This window comes from Cavia porcellus, unplaced genomic scaffold, assembly GCF_034190915.1.
Source record: "Cavia porcellus strain 051 isolate PalLab524CR breed Dunkin Hartley unplaced genomic scaffold, mCavPor4.1 scaffold_22, whole genome shotgun sequence".
In the NCBI taxonomy this organism is placed as follows: Eukaryota; Metazoa; Chordata; class Mammalia; order Rodentia; family Caviidae; genus Cavia; species Cavia porcellus.
In genome coordinates, this window is record NW_026947505.1 from 55,356,114 (window position 1) to 55,380,313 (window position 24,200).

Sequence of the window (24,200 nt, forward strand, 5' to 3'; positions counted from 1 at the left end):
TCATGTACTATGTCCATCCTTTTGATTTGACTGACTCTGTTTTGTTATGTCACATTTGGTTTTATTCTCTTCAAAAAAAAGTAAGAACTGTGGAAGTAATAAAACCCAAAATGTATAATTGTCATTGTCAAAAAGAGAGGGGAAGAAAGTGCTCTAAAGGATATATAACTACATGTATATTTAAGGGTATAAGACAGATAACCATATTAGAGTTTTTGTTACATCTTTGAACAGAACTGTTTGCAGTCTCACTGTTTGAATGTCTACTTTATATGCTTTAATTTTGTAACTTGAACAACTATTTCTAGGATGACAATATGTAATCTATTAACTAGTGATTTCCTACTGTTTATTTTTTTAAAATTCTGTATAACTTGTACCCTTTTTCTGTTTTTTCTCCTTAAATTAAAAAAGTGACACTGCCAACAGTTCTGCTCAATGATCCAACAAAAAGTTAGTAATACGGTTCTCAGTCCTACACACTTGTTTTTTATCTTAAAGAGGGTAAGATTAAACATATCAAAACAGAACAAAACAGTTCATAAAGAAACAATTTAAAGAAATATGGATTTCAAAGCAAGTCCACTGGAGATCTTCATTGTCTATCTTATTGTCTCTAGTTTTCTTCCAAATAGTTGTCCCCATCTTCACACACATTGAACACATACTGCATATTATAGAACTAATCAAATCATTACAGGATGATGAAGGCTTTTGGGACTTCAAGACCTGACATTGGGGAAGTCAATAATGACTACCATAATGTCTCTCATTCTCTTCATAGTAGCTGTCCTTATCTTTACGTATGCTGAAATTGAACTTGAGACTAGACTAATATCACTCTGAACAGTGAATAGTATTGCTAGATTTTATATCATAATGTTACAGAATTAGCATTGGGTTTCTTAGTATCTCTTCTTCTTCACAGTATCTGTTCATTACATCGTGCATAATATAATCTGTTCCTGTAAATAGTTTACAATTTCTACATAAATATCTACCTATCCTCCCTATATTATAGGGAAAAACAGATCATAACAAAACAAATTCCTAGAAAAACATGCAATGAAAAAGACACATAAGACCACAACATTAAGTGATCTACCGTAGTTACTATGCTTTCTCTTGTTATTTTCAATAGACTTGCCCACATCATCAGTCTTAATATAGTTACTTAATGAATTTTAAAAAAATCAAAAGGCCTGGGGGTATACTGAGTGCAAAGGTCCTAGGTTCTATCCCCAGTATGAAAATAAAAATATCTTTGCTTTTTTTTTTGTTTGTTTTTTGGAGACAAGGTTGTAGTGCAGGCTGGCTTTTAACTCACATCCTCCTGCCTCAGTCTCCCAAGTACTAGGATAATAGGCCTGGGCCACCATACTTGGCCAATACAGTGTTTCTTAGACTTTACTCTGTTACCAGCAAGTTACTTAAAATGGGAGTCTGAGAACTGTGCTATTAAACAAAAGTCATTAGTTTTAACAAAATCAGCTTCAAGTGTGGAAACCACCCATTTCTAATACAATGGTTCACAACTATGGTTACCTTTATGTCTGGTGTGGGATCTTAATATCTGAAATTTTGAAAAAGTTCACATAAAAAGTACAACCTATTTAGGAAACTGGAATTTTTTTTTGTATCAGGGATCAGACTCATGACCTTGAGCTTACCAGGCAGGCACTTAAGCCACTGAGTTGAATCCACAGCCCTGGAAATTTTTAATTTAGGGGACAATTATCCACACTCCCGATGTTGTTTTACTATGTTATTTCTTCTAAAACGTGTTTAAACTAGTTCCTTGCAAAGAATTTTGTTTTACTTTTCCATAAAATTTTAAAAATACTTTTTTTTTAAACAAAAAAGATAAAACACAATGGAAAAGAAAGCTCTACCTATTGGGCAGAGTTTAATTCATACCCCCGACTCTAAAGCACAGGTATGGTGGTATATCCTTGTAATCTTAGCTGTTTAGGAGGTTGTAGACAGGTTTGGAAGTTCAAGGACAGCCTGGGTAATCTGTCTACTCTGCAATAAAGAAAGGTAAACCTGAGACATTTCTAGGTAAATGGGTGCACCTTGAGAACATACTCAAGTGAAATAGGCTATACATGTTTAGATAGTGCATGGTTTCTCCAGTGTGAGAAACCAAGTGTAAATTAGGACCAAAATGGCTAATGGATATTGTGAAACAGTAAGAAAATGTTCAAAAGGGAAGGAGAATACAAAAAGGGGGAAGGGGAGAGAAAGGGAAAAGGAAAAAATATAAAGCCTTTGTAAATAAGGAAAGAGGAGTTGAAGAGAGGACAGGGAAAGGAGAGAAGAATCAAGGTATAGCATGTATAGATACAAATTCCATATGATACATGTTATCATTATGTATAGCTAAAATGCACCAATAAAATTAACTTTCAAAAAAGATTGTCTCAAAAATAAAAGGGATGGGGATCTAGTTATGTGGTAGAGCACTTGCCTACTGTATATGAGGTCCTAGGTCCAATCTCTCATACTATGTGTGCACATAAACACAAAAAAAACCCTACAGAATGTTCTCTAGTAGAGCTACTGTACTTCGCAGTTTACCTTTAACTGACATTTTGGAAGCAATTGTTTTCCTTATTTTAGAATGGAACAAATTCTAATGAAATGACAGATTAGGCTGTTGGTTTTAAAATTTCCTAGTGATTAAAATGTTTCACAAAATCCTTACCTTGTCCATAAAATTGTGATTTCTCCCTTCTTTTTAATAACATTCTTTGCATAAAGACTTGTAGGAGAAGTGATGAGTACTGCTGGTGAATTCTTAGTCTCTGGGCTTGTCAAAGATGAAGAATCTTTAGTCACTGCCCTTTTCTTATTGGCTTTCTTTTGATGAGCTTCACTATCTTCACCAGAATCTTGGATGAGTTTCTCAGTCTTTTCCACACTGGTTAAGTCTGATTCCTTTCTTTGTTTTTTCTGAGAAAAATGATTTAGCTCACAAGAATTTTTTCTTTTCTTATGAACATTAGCTAAAGCCCCAGGCAACTCTGAACCATCAGAATTTGATGCTGGTTCTGATTTTAAATCTTCTTTTACTTTACATAAATCAGGAGATTCTGTAGTCAAATCTATACAGGTTTCTTCAACAATGTATTCCAAAGGCCTGTCTGCCATTTCCACCTTTTCCTTACAGTTATCTTCATCTACACATATCACCTGACACTCCAAGCCTTCTACTGCTAACACAGGATGGTTACCTTCATTTTTACACTTGCTTGAAGCATCCTGTGTCAAATCAATAAAAGCATCTACAGTTTCAGGCTGCAAAGAATTATTTAATATTTGAGTATTTTGATCTAAGTTGTTTTCGGAACTTCCCAATTGATCAATATTTAAAACTGTTACTTCTATGAATTCCCCCAAACTTTTTGTCTCAGTGATTGGATCTTTTGTTAAATCTATTAATGTGTTTGGAAGATGATCCTCAACAGAATGTTGAATTTCTTCTATTGAAGGCAATTCTTCAATGTTTTCAGATACTTTGGATTCCCATTCTTGATGCAACTTGAAACAATCGCCAGACACTTCATCATGACTGACTTTACCTGAAGCATCCTTAAGAAATTCATATATATCAGGAACCTGTGTTTGTATCATAGAGTTCTGTTCTTCATTAAGTGATTTACTGGTATCAGTATTTTTGTTGCAATTTTCCAACTCCCCTGCAGACTTAAAACCTGTGTTTTCACATGAAATATTTTTCTTCGCTACATCATCAGTTTCCTTTTCTTCTTTAGGTAAAAATGCCAATGACTCATCAGCTACCTTACTCTGTTTGAGAACAGGTGAGGTAGATGGAGCTGCACGCCGTATTTTGACAATGAAATGATCATTGGACTTTTCCATTATGACAGCATGCATGGGTAGATTAGGGTGGTACTGAAAACCAGGAGCAACAGACCTGCTTGTCCATGATGAACAACTTGATTTACTGCTTGAATTATCAGACTCCAGAGCTAAATGAATATCTTGTTCAGATGCATCCTCTTCTTCAAGTAAGGCATCTTCACTGAAATGTGCACTAATAACTTCTTCAGGAGTTGAACTAGACAAAACTTCAGGTTTTAAGAAACTGAGATGACCATCTGACTTCAGAGGTGAAGGTACAGTTAAAGAGACAGCAAGATCTTCAATAAGTATGGAAGAAATGCAGGGCTTGCTCTTTTCTGAATTAGACATGTTATCTTTATTTAGAGCTAGGTTAGTAGATACCTCAAACATACAATTTTCATCTAAAACATCAGGATGAACTGGCAAAGAAAGCCCTGAAGGTAGAGATGGACCTTTTTCAGATGATAGTAAAGACCAATTATCATCACTAGTCACTTTAGGGCATGGAGAAGTCACCCCTGAAACTAGTTCTGTTGCACAAGCTGGTATAGATTCACATTTAAGACTCTCTAGCAGCTGTTTCTCTGGAGTCTTTAACTCCCATTCAGATTTATCAGTACAATTAACACTGTTGTCCAAAAGATCAGAACCTTGCAATAAACTTTTAAATATTTCACCCATCTGAGCATCACTCACTAAATTAAAAGTGAGGCTTGATGTTTGCTGTTCAGTAAGAATCTCAAAACTACGTTCTGGCTTCAAAGATGCATGCTGGGGCAACTGTGAATCCTCTACTGTGTTGCCTTCATTTTCTCCAGGCTTTGAGCCTTTTGGACAGTTTATTTCCAAAGAGTGTGCATCAGATTGAGAGTTCCTTGTATTATCAAAGCAGGTATTAAAATTTCTTTTTGTGTCATGTTTTGCTATGTTAATACTGGAGTTATTTTGGTCTTGATGTTTTTCCTCAGTTTTTTTACATCCTGATAAAGACTTGCAGTTTACAGAGTTTTCTGATTTTGGTAATTTTTCTCTTAACAGTTCTTTGTTGGAGCTGTCCAGATTTCCCTTTCGCCTATTTGAACATTGTACTTTGTTATTTTTTAATTTTGCAAGTTTTTCTTCATCACTGTCACTTCCAAAGTTTATAGAATCACTGAACTTTACTAAGATTTTCTTAAGCTTTGCCAACAAATAATCAAGTTGTTCATCTACAAACTTCCACAATTTTTTTTTCATATCTGGTAGTTGCTGTTCAAATAAGCGGTCAACTATGCCATTCTTCTTAACTTCCTTAAGTTTGGATTCTATAAAATCACAGAGATTCTTCTGTAAAGTAGTTACTGACTTAGAGATCTTGGATAAGTCAAGATGTTTAACTAGTGAGGTAAAACTCAAAATAGCTGACTCAATAATCCTGTGAAATTGTAACAATGAAAACTTTACCTTGAATTTCATGTAATTTTTCTTTACATGCTTTTTAATCATTTGTAACATATGCATAATCTCTCCTATAGAGCAGGGTACAGCAATAATTGAAACTATTTTTTCCAAGCTGGAAGTGCTCATTGTTTCATCTTTTCTCTTTGTTTTTGAAGATCTCTTAGATCCACTTGGGTTTTTATGCCATTTGGTGTTAGTCTGGTGCAGTTTTACGTATGTTTTCCTATGATCTATATTCAAATGAGCAGTATTTTTCCCACTTCTTGGGTTAGTTTTTGTGTTCTGCACTGCAGAAGATTTAGGCTTGGAACTTTTTTCCAAGCTTGTTTGTACGTTGGAGTCTTCACTATCAGTTATAATTTCTCCTTCTTCTAATTCATGTAAAGATAAATTCTTACGTGAGTCTGCTGCTGTACACTTGTCAAATTTACAAACTGGCTTTTGATTCTCTTTGTTGAGATCAGATTGGCTCTTGGAAGTTGAATGAGCTGAATCTGGTGGCAGTACACCTGGAAAGAGAAAAACCATATGCAAGTCATATAGTAATTGTCTTTATTTTCTTGACAGTACCAAGGATCTGTATTTTCAGCCCACTTTTCTTTATTATTATTATTTATTTTGAGACAGGGTTTTACTAAACTTAGTAAAGGTTTAGTAAGGTAGGGCTTGAACTTGTAATTTTCCTGCTTCAACCTTCCTTAATGCTGCGGGATTACAGGCATGTGCTACTGTACCCGGCTTTTCACCGAGTTTTAGTCACTTGGTATTTCCATCTTACATTTAACAAAATTCTTTCTTTCTTTTTTTTTTTTTTTTCTGGTATCAGGGATTGAGCACGCTATCTCACACTTGCCAGGCAGGCGCTTATTCCACTGAGCTAAATCCCCGGCCCACAAATAATACTGAGGCAATTCATTCTTTTAATCTTTTTTAAAATGTATAACAAAATACATTTTAAGTATTTAATGTGTCCTACCAGTACCTTTTTTGTATAAAGAATTCAGTCATGTGCAGTGGCACATAATTGTAATCCCAGCTTATTTATGATGCTGAGGCAGGATCATGAGTTCAAGGCCAGTTTAGGTAACACAGTGAGATTCTGTCTCAAAAAAAAAAAAAAGCCAAATGCATTAGTTGGAGCTATTACTTAGCTGTAGAATGCTTTTGACTAGCATGCATAAAATCCTGGGTTTGGTTCCCACTAACACAATATGTTAAAAAATTAACAATTAAATGGACTGAGAGTACAGCGCAGTGGAGAGCCTATACAAGATCAGATTCAATGCAGTGCCAGGAAAAAAAAAAATTAATTACATTTAAAGGGTCAATGGATACCTCTAGTAAACAGTGAGGTCTGGATGTTAGTTTTTATACTATAAGAAATACCTTTATTATATAATACAACTTGAGGCGGGCTTTCCATTTGGAGAACTTTTGCAACAGGTCTCACTGGACTATTTAGAGGACTGATGGCTTCAGGAATAGGTCTCAGATGATTGAAGTCAATGCTTAAAACTGAGTTGTCATCATCATGATATATTGAGTTTGTCTCTCCAGTTTCCATGTTGTGGTTCATTAATTCAGTCTGCTGAAGTGAAGATGCTAGAGCTTCTTTAGATATGCAGGACTCCAAATGAGAAGACTTATTTTCACTCAGAGGTGTATCTGTAAGAGAAGGCTTAAATTTGGGGTTATCACTTTCTGAAAGGTTTAGAGGCAAAATGCTAGCTTCTTCAACCAAAGGCTGCAGAACATTTTCACTGATTTCAGTCATTTTAGCTGAATGACCCCCCTTCATTTCCATATTCTCAGAAATGGTACAAGATTTCAAAACATCATGTCTTTTGGTATCCAATTCCAGGCTAAAGTTTTGAGAACAGTCTGTTTGTAATACAAAATCTGCTGCTGTTGTACTATCAATGGTATTTCCCATTTCTGTTGCTGATGTAAACAAGGATTCTGTTTGTTTTGTTTCTATAGAAGTGGAGGAAGTCTCTGGACCACAAACAGGCACTCCACAAGGAATAGTATTCTCAACAGATTTAACTAGAAAACTAGTTTCTTCTATTTTGTTGCTTTCTGGACTATTATTTTTGAGTTCAGATGCTGCTGGAAGAGCATCCTTTGGCTCTGGTAACTTTGATACAGTTTTTTCAGTACTATGTTCACTGACAGAGGGCACACATATCACTGTTTCAGCCTGTACCAAGGATTCTAAACCACATAGGTCATTTGATTTAGAAGTTTCAGTTATTTTACATAGATTATCCTGACAAACAGGCTGCTTTTTAGCAGGAGAAAGAGTTAAGTTCAATTTTTCCATAAAACTTAATTTTAAGTCTTTATTTTTTATTTCTTTAGTATCATTCTCAGCTTTTACTGCAAATTCTTTATTATCCATTCCTTCAGAAACTTCATTAGAGACTTCATCTTTATCAGTTTTTGTCCCATTCTGTTCCTTTAAATCAGTAGCCGTGTTCTTTGTTTCTTTACTAGTCTTTTGCAAATGCTCTGCAGGTGATTTTTTGTCATTCCTCATATGCCTGTTTTCTTCTTTGTCTTCTCGTTCTCTTTTCCTCTTATCTTCATTTCTATGCCTTTCTGTTTTTAAAGGTGTATTTTCCCATTGGTGTGTAGCACCAACTTCCTTCAATTCCATGTGTTTATGATTTCTACTATTTGAAAAAGAAGATGAACATCTTCCAATTTGAAAATTATGACAGTTCAAGCTCCTATCTCTTTTACAATCTTCCCTTCCTCTTCTCTCTTCTGGATGGTATTTACTGGAACTATGAGATTTTATCTCATTCGTAGAATGGGAAACTGATGCTCGTTCAGATCTCCTCCAGTGATCTTGGTCTTTCATTACTGGTTTAAGTTTTGGATCAAGTTTTCTTTCTTCTCTGTCCTGTGACTTTGATTCTTTTCTAATTGTACTCTGTAATCTTTCACTTTGTCTTTCTAGTTTTTTGTCATTTTGGAACTCTCCTCGCACATGTGACCTGTCTCGAGAGGTCTCTTTTTCCCAAGAAGAGCTACTACGTTCACTTTTATAATCAAAATCTGTGTTACTTTTGAACATTGAGTATTTGCTTTCAGTCTTTTCACCTTTACCATATTTCTCAGAATGTCCTGGTAGCCTTGGACTAGTCTCTGTGTTTCTTGGTTCACCCTCACCAAAGCTGTTACTTAAATCTTTTCGTATTCTATCACTTCCTCTGCCATACTGGCTATGTCTAATATCTTTTCTCCCTCTTCTGTTATCCTCATTTGAGTTACCTTCACCAATTTGGTAATGAGAACGTGACCAAATGCCATTGGTGCAATGTTTCTCAATGGATGAAGGCAAGTATGAAGTGTTCTTTTTCTCAGAATGTGATTTTCCTTCCTTTTCCAGGTTTGGCAGTGAAGTGTTATGATGTACATCTTTGGAAACATCACTTTTAACTCTGTGATCAGCCTTTGAACAATCATCCAAATGTGGAGATCTGGATCTAAGATCTTTTGCTCTAACTGCATCTGATGTCCTTGAAGTTTTATGATTATTTCGAAAATGAGAAAACTCAGACAACCTATTGAGAAATAAAAATTGACAAAAAAAGCAATGTTAATAGAGTGTAATGTTTCTAATTTTATTCACACATAGGCCTCTCAATTTTAAAACTGTGTCACATTTGTATTTTATATAAAATAACTGGAACTGGGGACGCAGCTTAGTGGTAAAGTACTTGCCTACTATATGCAAGTCCCTGAGTTCAATCTTCAGAACCAGGGGAAAAATATATTAATGACTGAATGAACAAACAAATACATAATTTACTGGTTTCTAGTTAAATGAGTCACTTTTCAAAAATAAATAACTTTTTTTTGAGACAAAGTCTTATCTTAGCATGTAGTTCAGGCTAGCCTCAAACTTGTAGAAATCCTCTGTCTCAGCTTTCTGAGTGCTAGGATCACAGGCATGCACTACCACACCCAAATATCTCTTACTTGCTTTGTTTTAATGGCAATCTGTCCCAGCACCTCACAATCTGTTTTTAGACTTCCCTAAACCACAGATGCACAAATCCCAAACCAAATTTAAATTCACTTCTTTCAGCAAGTGCCTTGTTTTCTTTCCCTCACTCATATTACCTTGACTAAAACAGAAGGAAAAGTAAAATCTTGTTGGATAACAGACATAATCAAAGTACACTTTACAGAATTTGGTATCTTAGTTTCCAAATATAGTCCTATAATAAGGCACAGAATCAATAGTTATCTTTTTTGTCTGGTTATTTTGTACTTTGAGACAGAGTCTTGTTATGTAGTCCAGGCTGGCCTTGAACTCTCAATTCTCTTGTCTTAGCTTCCTAAACTTTGGAACTGCAGGCATGTGCTACCATACTCAATTTTTGGCAGTCACCTTAAAGTGGTACATATTATACAAAAGTTAAAAAAAAGGAATACAGAATTGTGGTTGTCTCTTTAGGAGAATGACATTACTATTTTAAAAAAGCCTAGGTCTTAACAGTTTAATGTTCTAGAAAACTGGTAGTTTGCCTAGCAGTTAAATGTATATAGTTCATTTTAGCTTTTTGTAATAAGTTTATCTTCTCATACTTCCATGTCAACCATTACTCTTCAAAAGTCCATCCCAAATCAACACTTAATGTGTGGACACCCACAAATTAAAAAACTCAGAAATAAGCCAAAGATGACTTATGAGGCAAAGAACCAAAAGCAACGTGCAGACTTTATATGGATTCTTTCATGAATAGACTTGTTTCTCCTATCCCAACACAAATTCAGATGCTATGGTTCTAACCACAATACATTAGCATATGACCTTATTTTTAGCTTATTGTTATCTCAGTTTTTCTATTCACTAAACACTGTTTCAACCAAATGATAAATGTATCATTAGAATACAAGTCATGGTTCACAAAAGTATAAATATTTGACAGAACATTTATGAGATAATGACTAGACAAGATCAAACTAATAAAGTAACGACTGTCATTTTATTCACTGAGTTTTTCTTTTCTCCCTGTACAAACTCCATGCCCTTTCCTCAGAAGACTCAAATATATACACAACTTCTCCAGCTGTTCAGGAACACAGCTTATGCTAGGTGCACTGAGAAAACTAATTTAGCTTAGTAAATGTACACATTTTTCCCATATTTATTTTCAAAAGGTCTAAATACAGTAGAACCATCATGTGGAAAGAATTGTTTGTGAAGTGACATAAAATGGTTATTACAAAGACTATTTTCATTCACTTAACAAATAACTACAATGTGCCAGGCACTGTGGTAGGTCTTGGAAAAAACAGTGAGGACAAATAGTTATGATCCCTACTCAAAGATACTAATCAAGTAATCCCATTCATGATCTGAAAAACTGAAAATATACATAGTTATAAAAGAAAGACATGTGACCTAGACAGTAAGAATAAGCCATTATCACCTGACATTTGCAAATATACGGCATACATTTAGCAGGTGAATGCGAAGATCATTCCAGGAAACTGCCCAATGGTAGAATGTTAGGTACCTCCAAGGAACTGAAAGAATGTATCACTTTGGGCCAAGGAATGCACTAAAGGAAAGCTTAAAAAGTAGTTTGGGACTTTATTAAGAAAAAGAGGCGAGGTCATTCTTTTTCTATAGCAAGAGGTCTGGAACTTGTGCTTCAGAATATGTTCTGAGATTTCATACTGAAAAAGACAAACCAAAGGCTAAAGATCAAGAATGGATTCAGAAGCCAGATGTGGTGGCAGATACCTGAAATCCCAGCACTCAGAAGGCTGAGGCAGGATTGCTGTGAGTTTAAAACCAGCCTAGACTACATGGTGAGTTCAGGGACAGTATGAACTGCATAGTCTACGAGACCCTATCTCAAAAAATAAAACAAAGCAAAAAGAGTGGCTATAAATATTTTCTTAGTGTTTATTACTTTTACATATTAAAAAACTGCTACCAGTTCATAAGAGTAGATGGGCAGTGACAACCACAGGGGGAAAAAAAGAACAAATGATTTGAGTGACAGGTTAAAAACACATATATCAACAGAATGTGATGATAAATTGGCTCTGAAAAATGAGATTTAAACTTAAATGACAACTCCTAGGCAGGGTGATTGTGTCCCAGCTTGACAAGCAATCTTAGTTTGGAAGTATTAACAGCATCCTCTTATGCTCCTGAAAGTATTTTAGTGACAGCAATAAACTAAATGGTTATCCTACATCTAGATGCCTATCATACACTAACCGAGTAAATGCTAGAACAATCCTAGGGAACAATGGAAAATATTTGATAACAAATTCATTTTTGATGAGGTAATACTGAAAAAGGTTTCAAGACATTTATGTGTAGATATGGAGTAAGTAGTATATGTACATACAAATGTATAAATGCAAGTGACCTAGCATGAGTAAGACTATCTCACCAGAAAAAACTGGAAAGAGTAAGGACATACCACCCTGAACATACCAATCTCATCTGATTTCTGAAGCTAAGTAGGGTCGGGCCTGGTTAGTACTTGGATGGGAGGAAATACTGACAGAAATATCAAAATATAAGCTTGAGGGCTGGGGATTTAGCTCAGCGGCATAAGCGCCTGCCTTGCAAGCAGGCAGTCGTGAGTTCGATCCCTGGTACCGATAAAAACGAAAAAGACAAAAAAAAAAAAAAAAAAAAAAGCTTGAGCTCTGAGGGATTCAAAATTCAAAGGGATCATGTACACAAGAACAAACCTGAGTTATCAAGAAAACTAAAAATTAAAGTCAACGGGAGAGACTATTCAGGAAGTAAGGATCAACAATGTTTCAAACAACGAGCACAGGGACAATTTTAAACTGGAGGTCAAAACTCTTTGATGAATTTAATATATTCAAGCAATGGCTGTTTTTATTATGATAGGTGCTTCTACCAACCAGTGGACACAAAAGTCAGAATGGATTAGGTTCAAAGTAAGCAAAAAGGAGCCAGATGTAGTGACATATGCCTGTCATCTCAGCTACTTGGGAGGACAGAGCAAGACAATCACAAGTTTGAGGCCATTCTGGGCTAATGGATAAGACCCTGTCTCAAAAAAAAAATTAGTCAGGGCTGAGATGCAGCTCAGTGGCACAGTGATTTCTTAGCATGTATGAGGGCCTGGGTCCAATCCTCAGGACTAGATTAAAAAGAAAAAATATGAAGAGAATAAAAATGAAGCAAGTTTAGACAGATTTTAGAGACTTGGCTATGAAGAGAAGACTTATGAACTTCACTAGGGTAGAATATTGTCTCTGGCTGAAAAAAAGAATGAGCAAAATTAACAGAGAAAAGGCACGTAAGGGAAAAGAACAGGCAACTGAGTTTTGTGGGAGAGGTACTGAGGATTAAATCTTGGGGGCACTCCACCACCAAGTTACATTAGTCTTTTGAGGCACAGTCTCACTCAATCAAACTTGTAATTCTCCTGCTTCAGACTCAATGCTGAGATTACAAATGTGCATTGTACACTCAGCTTAGGGCTGCTTAATTAGGAAGAGCTGTGAGCACAGATGCCTTTTTGGTGAGGGACTGAAACCAGGGCCTCCTGTATGCTAAGCATGAACTGCACCACTGAGTTATTCCTGCCCATCCAATGTTCTCCTGGTATTCTAGAAATTTATGGACACAGAAGAACCCCCAATGTAACACTATCATCTCAGGGAGAAAGCAGTACTAAGATTCTAGTGTTTTAGAAAACTGAGACAAGCATGCGGTAATGTTCTATAAATTATTGGCATATTAATTACTATTCACATTAAAAATTTACTTAGATATTATTTTTACCTTCCACTCAAACTAAAAAATATTCCACATATCAATATCTGTATCACTTATAATAGGTGAACACCCTTTAGTTATACCTTTGGTAAAGATTATTTATTTCTTCATCCTTGCGGTTTATTTCCACTCTGGCAGTTTTGATAAGTGCTGAAATATTCTTCTTAAGAGACTGGTTTTCATTTTTCAAGCTGAAATTCTAAAATGCACATTAATAAGGTATATTAAAATACCTATTTATAGGATTATTATTAGTACTGCTTATATTAGCTAACAATTATTGAAAGACAACTACATGCTAGGCATCACATTGTATTTTATGTAATGCTCAAAAAAGCCCCATGAAAATTACTATTATCCACACTATATATAGTTAAGGGAACTGAGATTCAGAGAAAAAAATAGGCACCAGAAAAAGCCCACTTAAAGGGAAACTATGCAAGATAGGGATCAATATATAAAAATAAACAGCAGGAAAGAAGTTTTGCCTGCATATTTTGAAAATTAAAACTAAAATAGGAGAAGCTGAGTGTGGTGGCATATGCCTATTATTCCAGGATGCTGAGGCAGGAGGATCACTGGGAGTGCAAGGCCAGCCTGGACTACATAGTGAGACCCTATCCCAAAAAATCAACCAAACAAACAAAAAGGTAAAATTCTCCTATACTTAACAAGTTAAATTTACAATCATAGATAAACAAAAAAATCAATCTAACGTCAATTCGTTCCTTCAAGGGGAAATGGAAACGAAGAAAAACAACTTTATCAAAACCAATCAGGATTTCACATTTCTTATTTCTGCAACATAATCACAAAAAGGGTAATTCTAGTCAAAATGTAAAGGAAATCTTTTTTTCCCTTCCACAAAGCCATTCTAAATCTTTGCTCCTCAAAACCACTGTCTTAAAGTGCCTGCCACTTCCACAGATTTTTTTCCGTAACTATTGATTAATTGTTTTAAATCTAACAGATCTTTTTTATCTTTTTTTTTGAGATCACAGTGATCCTCCTAGCTTTAGCCTTTACAGGGGTGTGCCACCATGGCCAACTCGTCAATGTTCTTTTAACCATTCAAGCACTTTTCCTATATCAATTTCATCAAATAAAGAAATAATGACAAGCTAGGTGAGGTGGCACATACCCATAATACCAAGCTGAGGCAGGAGGATCAAGAGTCTGAGGGCAGCCTGGGCTGTAGGGTGAGTTCAAAGCTGGCCTGTCTGAAAAACCAAAAATGCACCTCAAGGGTAGAGCATTTTTTTTTCTTGGCAGCAGGAACTGAACTCAGGACCTTGTACTTGCACTTACTCCGCTGAGCTATATTGCTGGCCCAAGGGTAAAGCATTCTTGACATGGGTCAATCCCCAGAGAAATGGGAAAACAAAACCCCAAACAACCCTTCCTTATAAACTGCTGACACTTGGCATTTTAATTTCTATTTATAAAAATAGCCAGAAAAAAAAATAATAGTGTACCTCAGTGGCAGAATGCTTGCTTAGCACACATGAAGCTCTGGGTTCAATGCCCAGCACCACAAAAGAAAACAGAAAAAGCTTCTTAATAAACTGCATTTTAATTTCTTTCTCCAACAAAATAGGCCTTAAAAAAAAAAAACAAAAAAACACCAATGGTGGTGGGGTGTGTCTTACTATTTTGCTCAAGTGGACCTGAACTGTTGGCCTAAGTGGCCTTCTGCCTCAGCTTCCCAAGCACCCAAGACTGTAGGCACATATCACTGTCAAGCTCAAAATAGTCTGAAGTATGTTTCTTGAGACTTGGGGATTGAACTCCGATTTTGTTTTGTTGAGACATTTCATTATGTTACCCGGCTAGTGTCAAACTCAAAGTCCTCCTGTCTCAGTCTCCTGACTGCTGGGGTGATAAGCATGTGTTCAGTGACCTTGTCAAATCAACACTTTAAAAAAAAAAAAAAAAAAAATCAAGGATCAGGCAAGGTGGTGCACTCCTGGTACTCTGGGAGGCTAAGGCCAGATTGGGCAACTTAGCAAGGCTTTGCTTTAGAATAAAAAGAGGTTAAGAATGTAGTTGAAAAAGTAGGCCCTTGGTTCAATCCCCAGTACCACAAAAACAAAATAAAAATCTGTGTTAAGTCCAGCTGTGGTGGACCACACCTGTAATTCTAGCACTCAGGAGGCTGAGGTAAAAGGATTATGAATTCAATGACAGTGTGAGCTATTATAGCACGTTAAAAGCCAGCTTGGACTACTTAATGGGAACCTGTCTTAAAAAAAAAAAAAAACAAAACAAAAAGGTACTCACTTCAGCAGCACATATACTAAACCTGAAACAATACAGAGAAGATTAGCATGGCCTCCTGCACAAGGATGAGATGCAAATTTGTGAAGCATTCCATATTTTCCCAGAGTCTGTAAATAAATTCCTACCTGGAAAAACAAGGTTAATACAGCAAAATTGATATTTACAACAATCTTACCTGTGTCTGTATTTCCTTAAATTTTTTCATCAGTTCTTTCATCTGTAGCTGACATTTCCCATATTCTACCTGTAACTGTAAAACATGAAAAGGTAAGTGTCATTCTAAGGTATTGCATCCCATGCACCATATAGGGTATGAAGGAGTCTGAACCCAGGGACTTCAACTGAATTACACCCCCACCTTTTTTCTTTTGAGATAGGACCTTGTTAAGGCCCCAAGTGGGGCTCTAATTTGAGATTATCTTGTCTAAACCTCTCAGAATGCTGTTAAGTATCGTTTTTTTTTTTTTTTAATTTTACAACAGTTTATTAAAAGGCACCAAAAAAGACAACCGCATAGAAGTTGTCACATAAGTAACAAACAAAGGCTCAGTTTACAGAACATTTCATAGAACTGCAAAACAATGAGGAAAAAGTAAACCAGCTTTCGTACTCAGTTTACTAAAGCCCTGGGACATGAAACCCACCATCCAGAACTAAAAGAAAAGAAGTCTTATTTGGCTGTTGGTTTCAGGGTATTTAGTCCATGGTCACCTGGCTCCAAGGCAGAAACATCCTGGTGGAAGGGCATGGCAGGACAAAGATGTTTAGGTCATGACGGCTGGGAAGAAGAGCAGGTAACAGTACCAGAGGAGAAGCAGCCAGGGACCATATATAGTATCCAAGGTCATGCTATCATGATCTACCCAGATACATCAGAAGTGTGCTTTATCCCATCTTTTTAACTTAAATAACACAGGCTATAGCAGCCCAGGATGGAGCCAGGTGGCTGCTTACTGGGACACTCGACCTGGAGCCCTGGAGCCCTGGAAATCAAGCAACCCCTCCCTTCCTGGACATCCCTTGACAGGTTGACCATAGGCAATGTAGCAAATGGGGGGGTGGGGAGCGATTTCCTTCTACCATCTCTTTGAAGGCAAATACTTTTATCCCTGTTTTGCTTTGTTCTAATTAATGGTGTTATTTTAGCCTGTTTTGTTTTATGAACTTCAATATACATGAAAGTATGGACCGCTATTTTGAAAAGAATGAGGGACTCTATGACAGCCATAAGTGACTTCCCTATTGTCTGGTTTTGGAGACCTAAAACACGCCTTCCTCATTCTGTTTAGATCATCTTTATACTATGTTGTTTTGTATGAATTCTCTGTATTGTGAAGACATGGACAACTATTTAGAACAAAACAAGAGACAATATGATAGATAGTGAAGCTCTCGGGTCGTCTAGCTTTGAAATCTTATCTCTTAAAAAAATTTAAGTAACATCTAAAAACATTTAAAATTTTGCCAATGAATCCCTAAAAAGTGCTGATGAAGTACATTTCTACTAATAGGTATTAGTAACTTTTTCAGCCTATCAATCACATATTTTGGTAAGTTTCATATTTAACCTCCACATCTTAAAAATTCAAATATGGTAGAAATTTTTCTCATTTAAGTCACAGAAAAACTTATCATGCCTTAGTGCAAATCATAAAAAAATACAATGTTTTATCATACCAAATGCTTCCTGAGGTTTTAGATATTCAGACACTTAAACTTAGTCAAAACTGTCAATAAATTAAAAAACATTCTTTTAAAAGTAGGTTTGAAAGCAGAAACTGAGCTAAATATTCTTTTGATCTAAGAACCAATTCCTGAACACAGAATAGTAAGCTGCTACCTGCTTTCTAGGGGCTACAAGGTAGTAAAGAACTGTCTTTAAAAGCCGTGGCAACGCGTACATCATTATATGTCGCCTCCTTTGCAGTTCCTTCTTCTGTCAGGATCTCTTCATATAAATCCAAACAATTTCTGGATGGCGCACAGGACTTGGAAGTGTTGTCTAAACAAATAAAAATCCTTACATTAAAATATTTGTTAGGTGTTTTGATGTATCTACCTCAAAGGAATTATCATTTCTCCATGTCTTACATTTTATTCAAATCTACCCTGATTTCATGATGACAGCTGGAATGCCAGTTACATAAAGTGGTTGTGTCAATGAATCACCTGTGATCATGTTTTTCAAAACACTGAAAGATCTAATTCTAGAAAAGGTTCATATGAAAAATATTTTACATATAGATAAGTCCCAATATACACTGAAGATCATGCTTATTGTTATACTTGAAAATATCTACAGTAACAACACTTCTCAAATGTTCTGACACAATGAGCAATAACATGTACAGACAATAGTATCAGCTGCATTTCAATGATATAAAACACTTGTACAAAATCCAGTTAAATCTGAGACTTAGATGAATAAAAACCTGTATTCAGAGTGGGGTGTGGTGGCTCACGCCTGTAATCTCAGCACTTGGGAGGCTGAAGCAGGAGGATCACTGCCAGTTCAAAACCAGCCTAGGCTACAAAGTGAGCTCAAGGCCAGCCTGAACTGCAAAGAGACACCCTGTCTCAAATAGACAAAACAAAACAAAAAAAAACAACTAAAAAAACCAACCTGTATTCTAATTCGTTTTACATACCAAGATTTGGGTAAGAAAATTACTTGAATGCAATTATTTCAAAGAATAAGCAAATACAGGCACTCTGAAGTTACCAGGAATTGGTAACAACAAAACAAAGTGAGCAAATAAAATAAGACTATTTTATGGAACTTACATACCAGTAACAGCACTGTCCAACCCAGCATATATGTCCAATGAGCCGTCATCATTATTTTTGAGAGGAGACGCTAAGAGAACAGTAAAGACTGGTTAAAATTACTTCATACAATGAAATTTTTTCATTCCTACCCTGATGGACCAGGAAGCACTCAAAAGAGATTTTTTTATATACTGTACTTAAAAACAAGATTTTGGCACAAAGATTTATAGCTTGACTACTTCATATTTACACTTAAATCCTGCAGGTAAGTATAAAGGCTAGAACAAAATATTAGAAGCTACCTGAAGAGCTAGAGAGGAACCTGAGCAGGAAAAAAAACCAGACAAAACTTCAAGGCCTTGGGTTCAATTTCTAGCACCACCAAGGGGAAACCAAACCAAACCAAACCAACACCTGGTGAGGAGATAATATCTGAAAGAAGAGGGTCTGAGCTCCTTATCCCCCTTTCATCATTGCTTTTGCTGAAAGACAGGTCCTAGTTGCCCTAATTAGAGTTACACCAGGCAGTGAAAATTCAGACAGAAACCCCTAGTCCTAATGGCCTGAAGAATGAGAGGAAAGACTGAGGTGATAACAGTAACTAAAAGGGGAAATCCAGAGACTTAAGGAAGGGATTCTTCAAATTCTGTCTCAAATATCTTGTTATCCCCACAAAGCATTGAACTCCAGGAAATCAGCTAAAGATAACAGACATTTCAGTTGCTATCCACCATGGGAGAGACAAAAGTGTAAGTTACATACCTGTTAGAATTAAAAGCAACAACAATACCTCAGAGAAATATAAAGAATTTGGTGCCATTCATAATGTTACAAATATACAAAACTACTTCATTACAGCAGAGAAACAGAAACAACTAAAAAGAACCAAAAGAAAAAAATCTACAACTGAAAATTGCATAGGAACATCACTGGATGTGCTTGACAGAAAATCTAATGCAGTAGGTAGATCAACAGTAATTACCCAATCTGTAGAGCAGAGAGAAAAAAATGAAAGCCATTGTGATTTTAGGATATTAACAATTCTCATATAAAGAATATCTAGAGTCCAGAAGCAAATAGATAATGGAAGGAAATGGTATATCAAAGATACTAAAGGATGCTATAAGGACTAGCAATATAAAATGATAAAATAATTGAAAAAACACAAAAGACTAATTTTCCTCTTATTTTCTTTTAATTATTAAATACATTAAAATACATAGAAGACTGCTTAAAATGAAAAATTACAGTCTTTAATTATAGGAATTATAGTATTGTAAGGGTTATAACGCATAGATGTCATATTTTAAAGCAAGATAGATAATACAACTACAAATATTGTTTTATGTGAAACTGTACAATACTAGTGAAAAGACTACAAAATGTTAAGTATAGTTCTTTGAATAATAATGCAAAGAGACAAAACCAAAAGGCTCATGTATAAATTGAAAAGAAAATCAAAGATATATTCTAAGTAGAACATATATGGGGCCGCCACTATTTTAAAAATGTACAAGCTGGAGATGCAGTTCAGTGGTACAGCACTTGCCGTCATCCACAAGGCTCTTACTCAATCCCTAACACAGCACAAAAACAAAACGAAACAAACAAGAAAACACACTATGTGTCTGGACAGGGAACTGAGAATACATAGAAATGAAAGCAGTTTTATCAGCAAATGAGAATAACAATGTTGTTTTGTTTTTCAAAATCTAATAGAATTGTAGTCACTAATTTGGGGGGGGGGGGCAGAAATCAAACCCAGGATATTGTGCTTGCCAAGCATGTGCTGTGAAAAATTAACAGAACTGGAGACATGATGAATTTGTGAATCTAGGTGAAAAATAAAGCTGTTCATTATACTTCCAGTTTTTCTGCTGGTTTAAAATTTTTTCAAAAAAATCTCCCCAAACAGAACTAAATAACATCATAACAACTTGAAAATACATCAGCAAAAATATTCAGCATTACATAATACTTAACCCAGTGCAGTTATGATGGCCTTTGCCTATTTATGAATACTGATTTTTAAAAAACAATTCTGGGGATAAAACCCAGAACTTCAATCATGCTAGGCAAACATTCTAACACTAAGCCACATCTCCAGCTATATGAATATTAATAAAAAAATTTTAAATTAAATTCTACAAAATAAATTTTTTTGTTTTTGTGACAGGGTCTTACCATGTCACCCAGGCTAGTATCAAACTCAAAGTCCCCCAGTCTCTCTCTCCCAAGTAGCTGATACTATTGGTATGTTCTACCATGTGTAGTCTAAATGCGCTTTGTAACTGTCCATTTCACTATACAGCATACTAATCATAATTGTCAACAAATATATCTATAAACTAAACAAATTTAATGAGATCACAACATAACTATAATTAAAAGAACTAAATCAATCTTATAATAGAGGACTAGGGATCTTGTTAAATGGGTAGAATATCGTACAGCATGCAGGAGGCCCTGGGTTCCATCTGTGTTAAATAAGCACATAAATTAACACATAAATATTATGTTGGAACTTAAAAACAACTTCTGTATGTTATTTTTTGTTTGTTTGTTTTTGATGGTTGTTTGGAGACAAGGTTTAGGTAGTTCAGGTTGGCCTTGAATTCACAAGCTCTTCCTACCTCAGATTCTCAAATGCTAAGATTACATTCATGTGCCATATGCTTCGTTTTTTTTTGGGGGGGGGGGGGCGCGGGGCGGGGGCTTTGTTTTGTTTCTTGTAGTGATGTGGATCGAACACAGAGCTCTATGCATGCTGGACAAACACACTACCACTGACCTATATTCCTCAATCCAAAGTGCTTCTATTTAGGATTGGGGATCTAGCTCAATGGCACAATCACCTAGCAAGTGTATAGCCTCAGATTCAGTTCTTATCACCAAGATAAAACGACAACAAAAAACCAAACCCCACCAAAAACCCCCCAAAACAACAACATAAACAACAACTTTATAAGCTATGCTTTAGGTTCTTTGAGACAGGGTCTTGCTATATACTTCAAGGTGGCCTTGAACTTGTGGCGATCTTCCTGCTTTAGGTTCCCAAAGGCTGAGATTATAGGAGTGTACCACCATGATCAGTTTATGAGCTGATTTTACTACCAAGTCTTTATTTTCTCTTTTTCAACCTAATCATCCATTGTGGCTATTATCTTTTATCTTAACAATAGAGAAGCACAACTATACAGCAATACTTACTTTGGATTCAGTAGAAGTTACTACAAATTGACAATACTGCTAACTTGCTTATGCTTAGAGGCTTAAAAGGATGTAATAAGAAAGCTCACTTAAGCATAGTGGTGTTTACCTATAATCCCAGCTACTCAGAAGGCTCAGATAGGAAGTTCTCTTGAGTCTAGGAATTCAAAGCTAACATGAGGAAACTCCATATCAAAGCAAAAGTCAAAAACAAACAAAAATACCATCAACAATGAAAAACCAAACCAAAATAAACAAAACAAAACAACCCAGACACACAGTCAGATGTGGTGGCACACTGCAGTAATCCCAGTACCCTGGGAGGCTAAGGCAGGAATACTGCAAGTTTAAGCCCAACCTGGGCAATTTAACAAGATCCGGTCTCAAAAACTAAAAAGGGCTGGGGAGGTAACTCAGTGCTAAGGCTCTGTGTCCAATTCTCAGTACCAGCATCACAAGCCAAAAAAAAAAAAATGTAGATGGCTGAGGATGGAGCTCAGTGATAGTGTATCTGCCTTATACAGCACATGTGAGGCCATGGGCTTGATCCTCACCACCACGAAACAAAACCAAGTTCACATTTATTAAATAACTGCTGTGTTCCACACATTGTACTATACTGATTTATTTATGTGGAGGGGAGGAGTTGATGACGGTAGTTTCTTATGAGAATAAATGATTTGTAAAAATTTTTTTTTTTTTTGTCTTTTTCATTTTTATCAGTACCAGGGATCGAACTCACAACTGCCTGCTTGCAAGGCAGGCGCTTATGCCGCTGAGCTAAATCCCCAGCCCCAATGATTTGTAATTTTAAGGAGTAAGTGATGCTAGGTAGGGCTATAGTTCAGTGGCAGTGTGTGCTTAGCATGTGCAGGATCCTGGATTCAATTCCTAGTGCAAAAAAAAAAAAAAAAAAAGTGAACTTAGAAAGACAATTGAAAGCCTTACCAGAAAAGACATCAAATAAACTTGTTCCATCACCATTGTCATCATCTGCTGCCATGATCCTATTTCCTTTTGATAGCTGCCATCTAAGGTATTAAATATAAAGATTTTCCACTGTTAAAATCAACCACACAATTCAGAGAACAAACCTAGCTTCAAGGTAAAATCTAGCTTCAAGTTAAAAAGCAACTTCCATATTTGGAAACACTTAAGAAACTCACTTTCTACCATCCTAAAAAGCAGACTTGTGATAATAAAAAGAAAGCCTAAGATTTCTTGAATGAAAGTTAAAACTACAAAATAAAAACATTAAGACTGTTAATATGCTTAAACCACATTATTTAGGGTTAAGTAAACAATGCTAATTTTATAAAACAGACCAAAACACACTAGCAGGCACAAGGTCATGTGTTTGATACCCAGCACTGTAGCGCGGGGGCGGGGGGAAAGTCACAAAATACAAAATAACTTTGCATCAACCATCACCATCATCACCATCACATACACACATTACTTTTTTTTTTCTTTTTGAGATAGGGTCTCACTATGTACTTCAGCCTGGTCTTGAACTCACGGCAACCCTCCTGCCTCAGCCTCCTGAGTGCTGGATTACAGCTGTGTGCCATCATGCCTGGCCATTACACACATTAGTATTAACCATACACACACACACACACACTGAGAACCCACTTAGACCTAAAAGAAAAACAGATAAAAGACCAAAAAAAAAGTGTAGTTTCAATAATATAGGAAATGCAAATTAAGACGAGATAGTAGAAAAAACTTGATTTCTTGGTCTACAAAGGCCCTTACCTATGCTGTGTGGTAATGCATGCCTGTAATCCTAGCATCAGGAGGCTGAGGCAGGAAGACCACAGGCCAGCCTGCAATACATCATGAGACCCTGCTTCAAAAGACCAAAACCAAAACCAAAGCACCAAAAGACTTTGGGTAGTCTACAATTTGGATTCAGAGTGAACTGATAAAAAAGTGGCTCACTGTGCCTAACCTAGTCACACAAACAATATGGTTTAAGCTAAACAACTGCCCTCCTTCTGGGAATCTAAAACTTTACCAAGTGCTACATAGGGGCAGCCTATGTGACCAATACCCAATAAAAACTCTAGCAGTAAGTCTAATGAGCTGCCTGGGTAGACAACTTTCCACAAATACAGTCAAAAGTAATTGCTGAGGGAATTAAGAGCATCACGTGTAACTCAAATGAGAGGAGAACCCCGGAACTTCAATCTGGTTTCCTCTAGATTTCATTCTATGGGCCTCATTTCCCTTTGCTGATAGTTTTGAGTCCTTTCACTGCAATAAACATAGTTGTAAGTACAATGGTATGTTGAATTTTATAAGTCTTTAAGTTGGCAATTCTGGATGTGATTTTGAGGGCTCTTAACCAAGTGAGATAAGCACAGTATCAAAAAATCCAAACTATATTAACAAAGATCTCCTAAATCTTTATCATTTTCTACATCCATATTAATCTAATTTATGTCTAGCCTGTGTTCTACTCTCACATAAAAAGTACAAGAATGACACAACCTATCTAACCAGGCATGGTGGTAAACCCTATAATCTCTGCAGGAGGATCACATGTTCAATTGATGCAGGAGGATACTGATTACAAGTTCAAATCCAGAGCAGGCAATAAAACAAAAAATAAAAAGTGGAAGGGATGTAGCGCAGTATGAAGGTCCTGAGTTCAATCCCCAGCTCCACAAAATAAAAACAAAACAATCAACTTAAACTTCTCTAGAACAAAACTCAGTATCTTTCCAGGAAGGTGTCTCACTGCTTTTGTAATTCTCATATAGCTTCCCTTATGTACTCCATTCAAACATACAATATGTCTGTTATCAGCACAATACTAGTTTAC

The 24,200-nt window shown here is 36.0% G+C and overlaps 1 protein-coding gene and 1 non-coding gene across 9 annotated transcripts in view; one reads left to right on the top strand and one right to left on the bottom strand.

The window, feature by feature from the left end:
• Casp8ap2 (caspase 8 associated protein 2) overlaps positions 1–24,200 on the bottom strand; it is a 34,725-nt gene that overhangs the window by 4,422 nt on the left and 6,103 nt on the right. For 6 of the 8 annotated variants that reach the window (XM_063233240.1, XM_063233238.1, XM_063233237.1 and 3 more), the window contains exons 2-8: positions 22,319–22,401; positions 18,180–18,248; positions 17,293–17,393; positions 15,567–15,641; positions 13,195–13,310; positions 6,697–8,882; positions 2,708–5,819 (exon numbers count right to left, since the gene is read on the bottom strand). In XM_063233240.1, coding sequence (XP_063089310.1) covers positions 2,708–5,819; positions 6,697–8,882; positions 13,195–13,310; positions 15,567–15,641; positions 17,293–17,393; positions 18,180–18,248; positions 22,319–22,373 — 5,714 coding nt within the window. In that variant the 5' untranslated portion in view covers positions 22,374–22,401. Of the gene's footprint in view, positions 1–2,707; positions 5,820–6,696; positions 8,883–13,194; positions 13,311–14,586; positions 15,378–15,566; positions 15,642–17,231; positions 17,394–18,179; positions 18,249–22,318; positions 22,402–24,200 lie in introns of those variants that run through there. The other 2 variants (XM_063233242.1, XM_063233243.1) reach the window with 2 other exon arrangements.
• On the top strand, positions 15,384–15,491 carry LOC134472240 (U6 spliceosomal RNA). Its single transcript, XR_010042134.1, has one exon. It is a non-coding gene; the product is annotated as a U6 spliceosomal RNA (small nuclear RNA).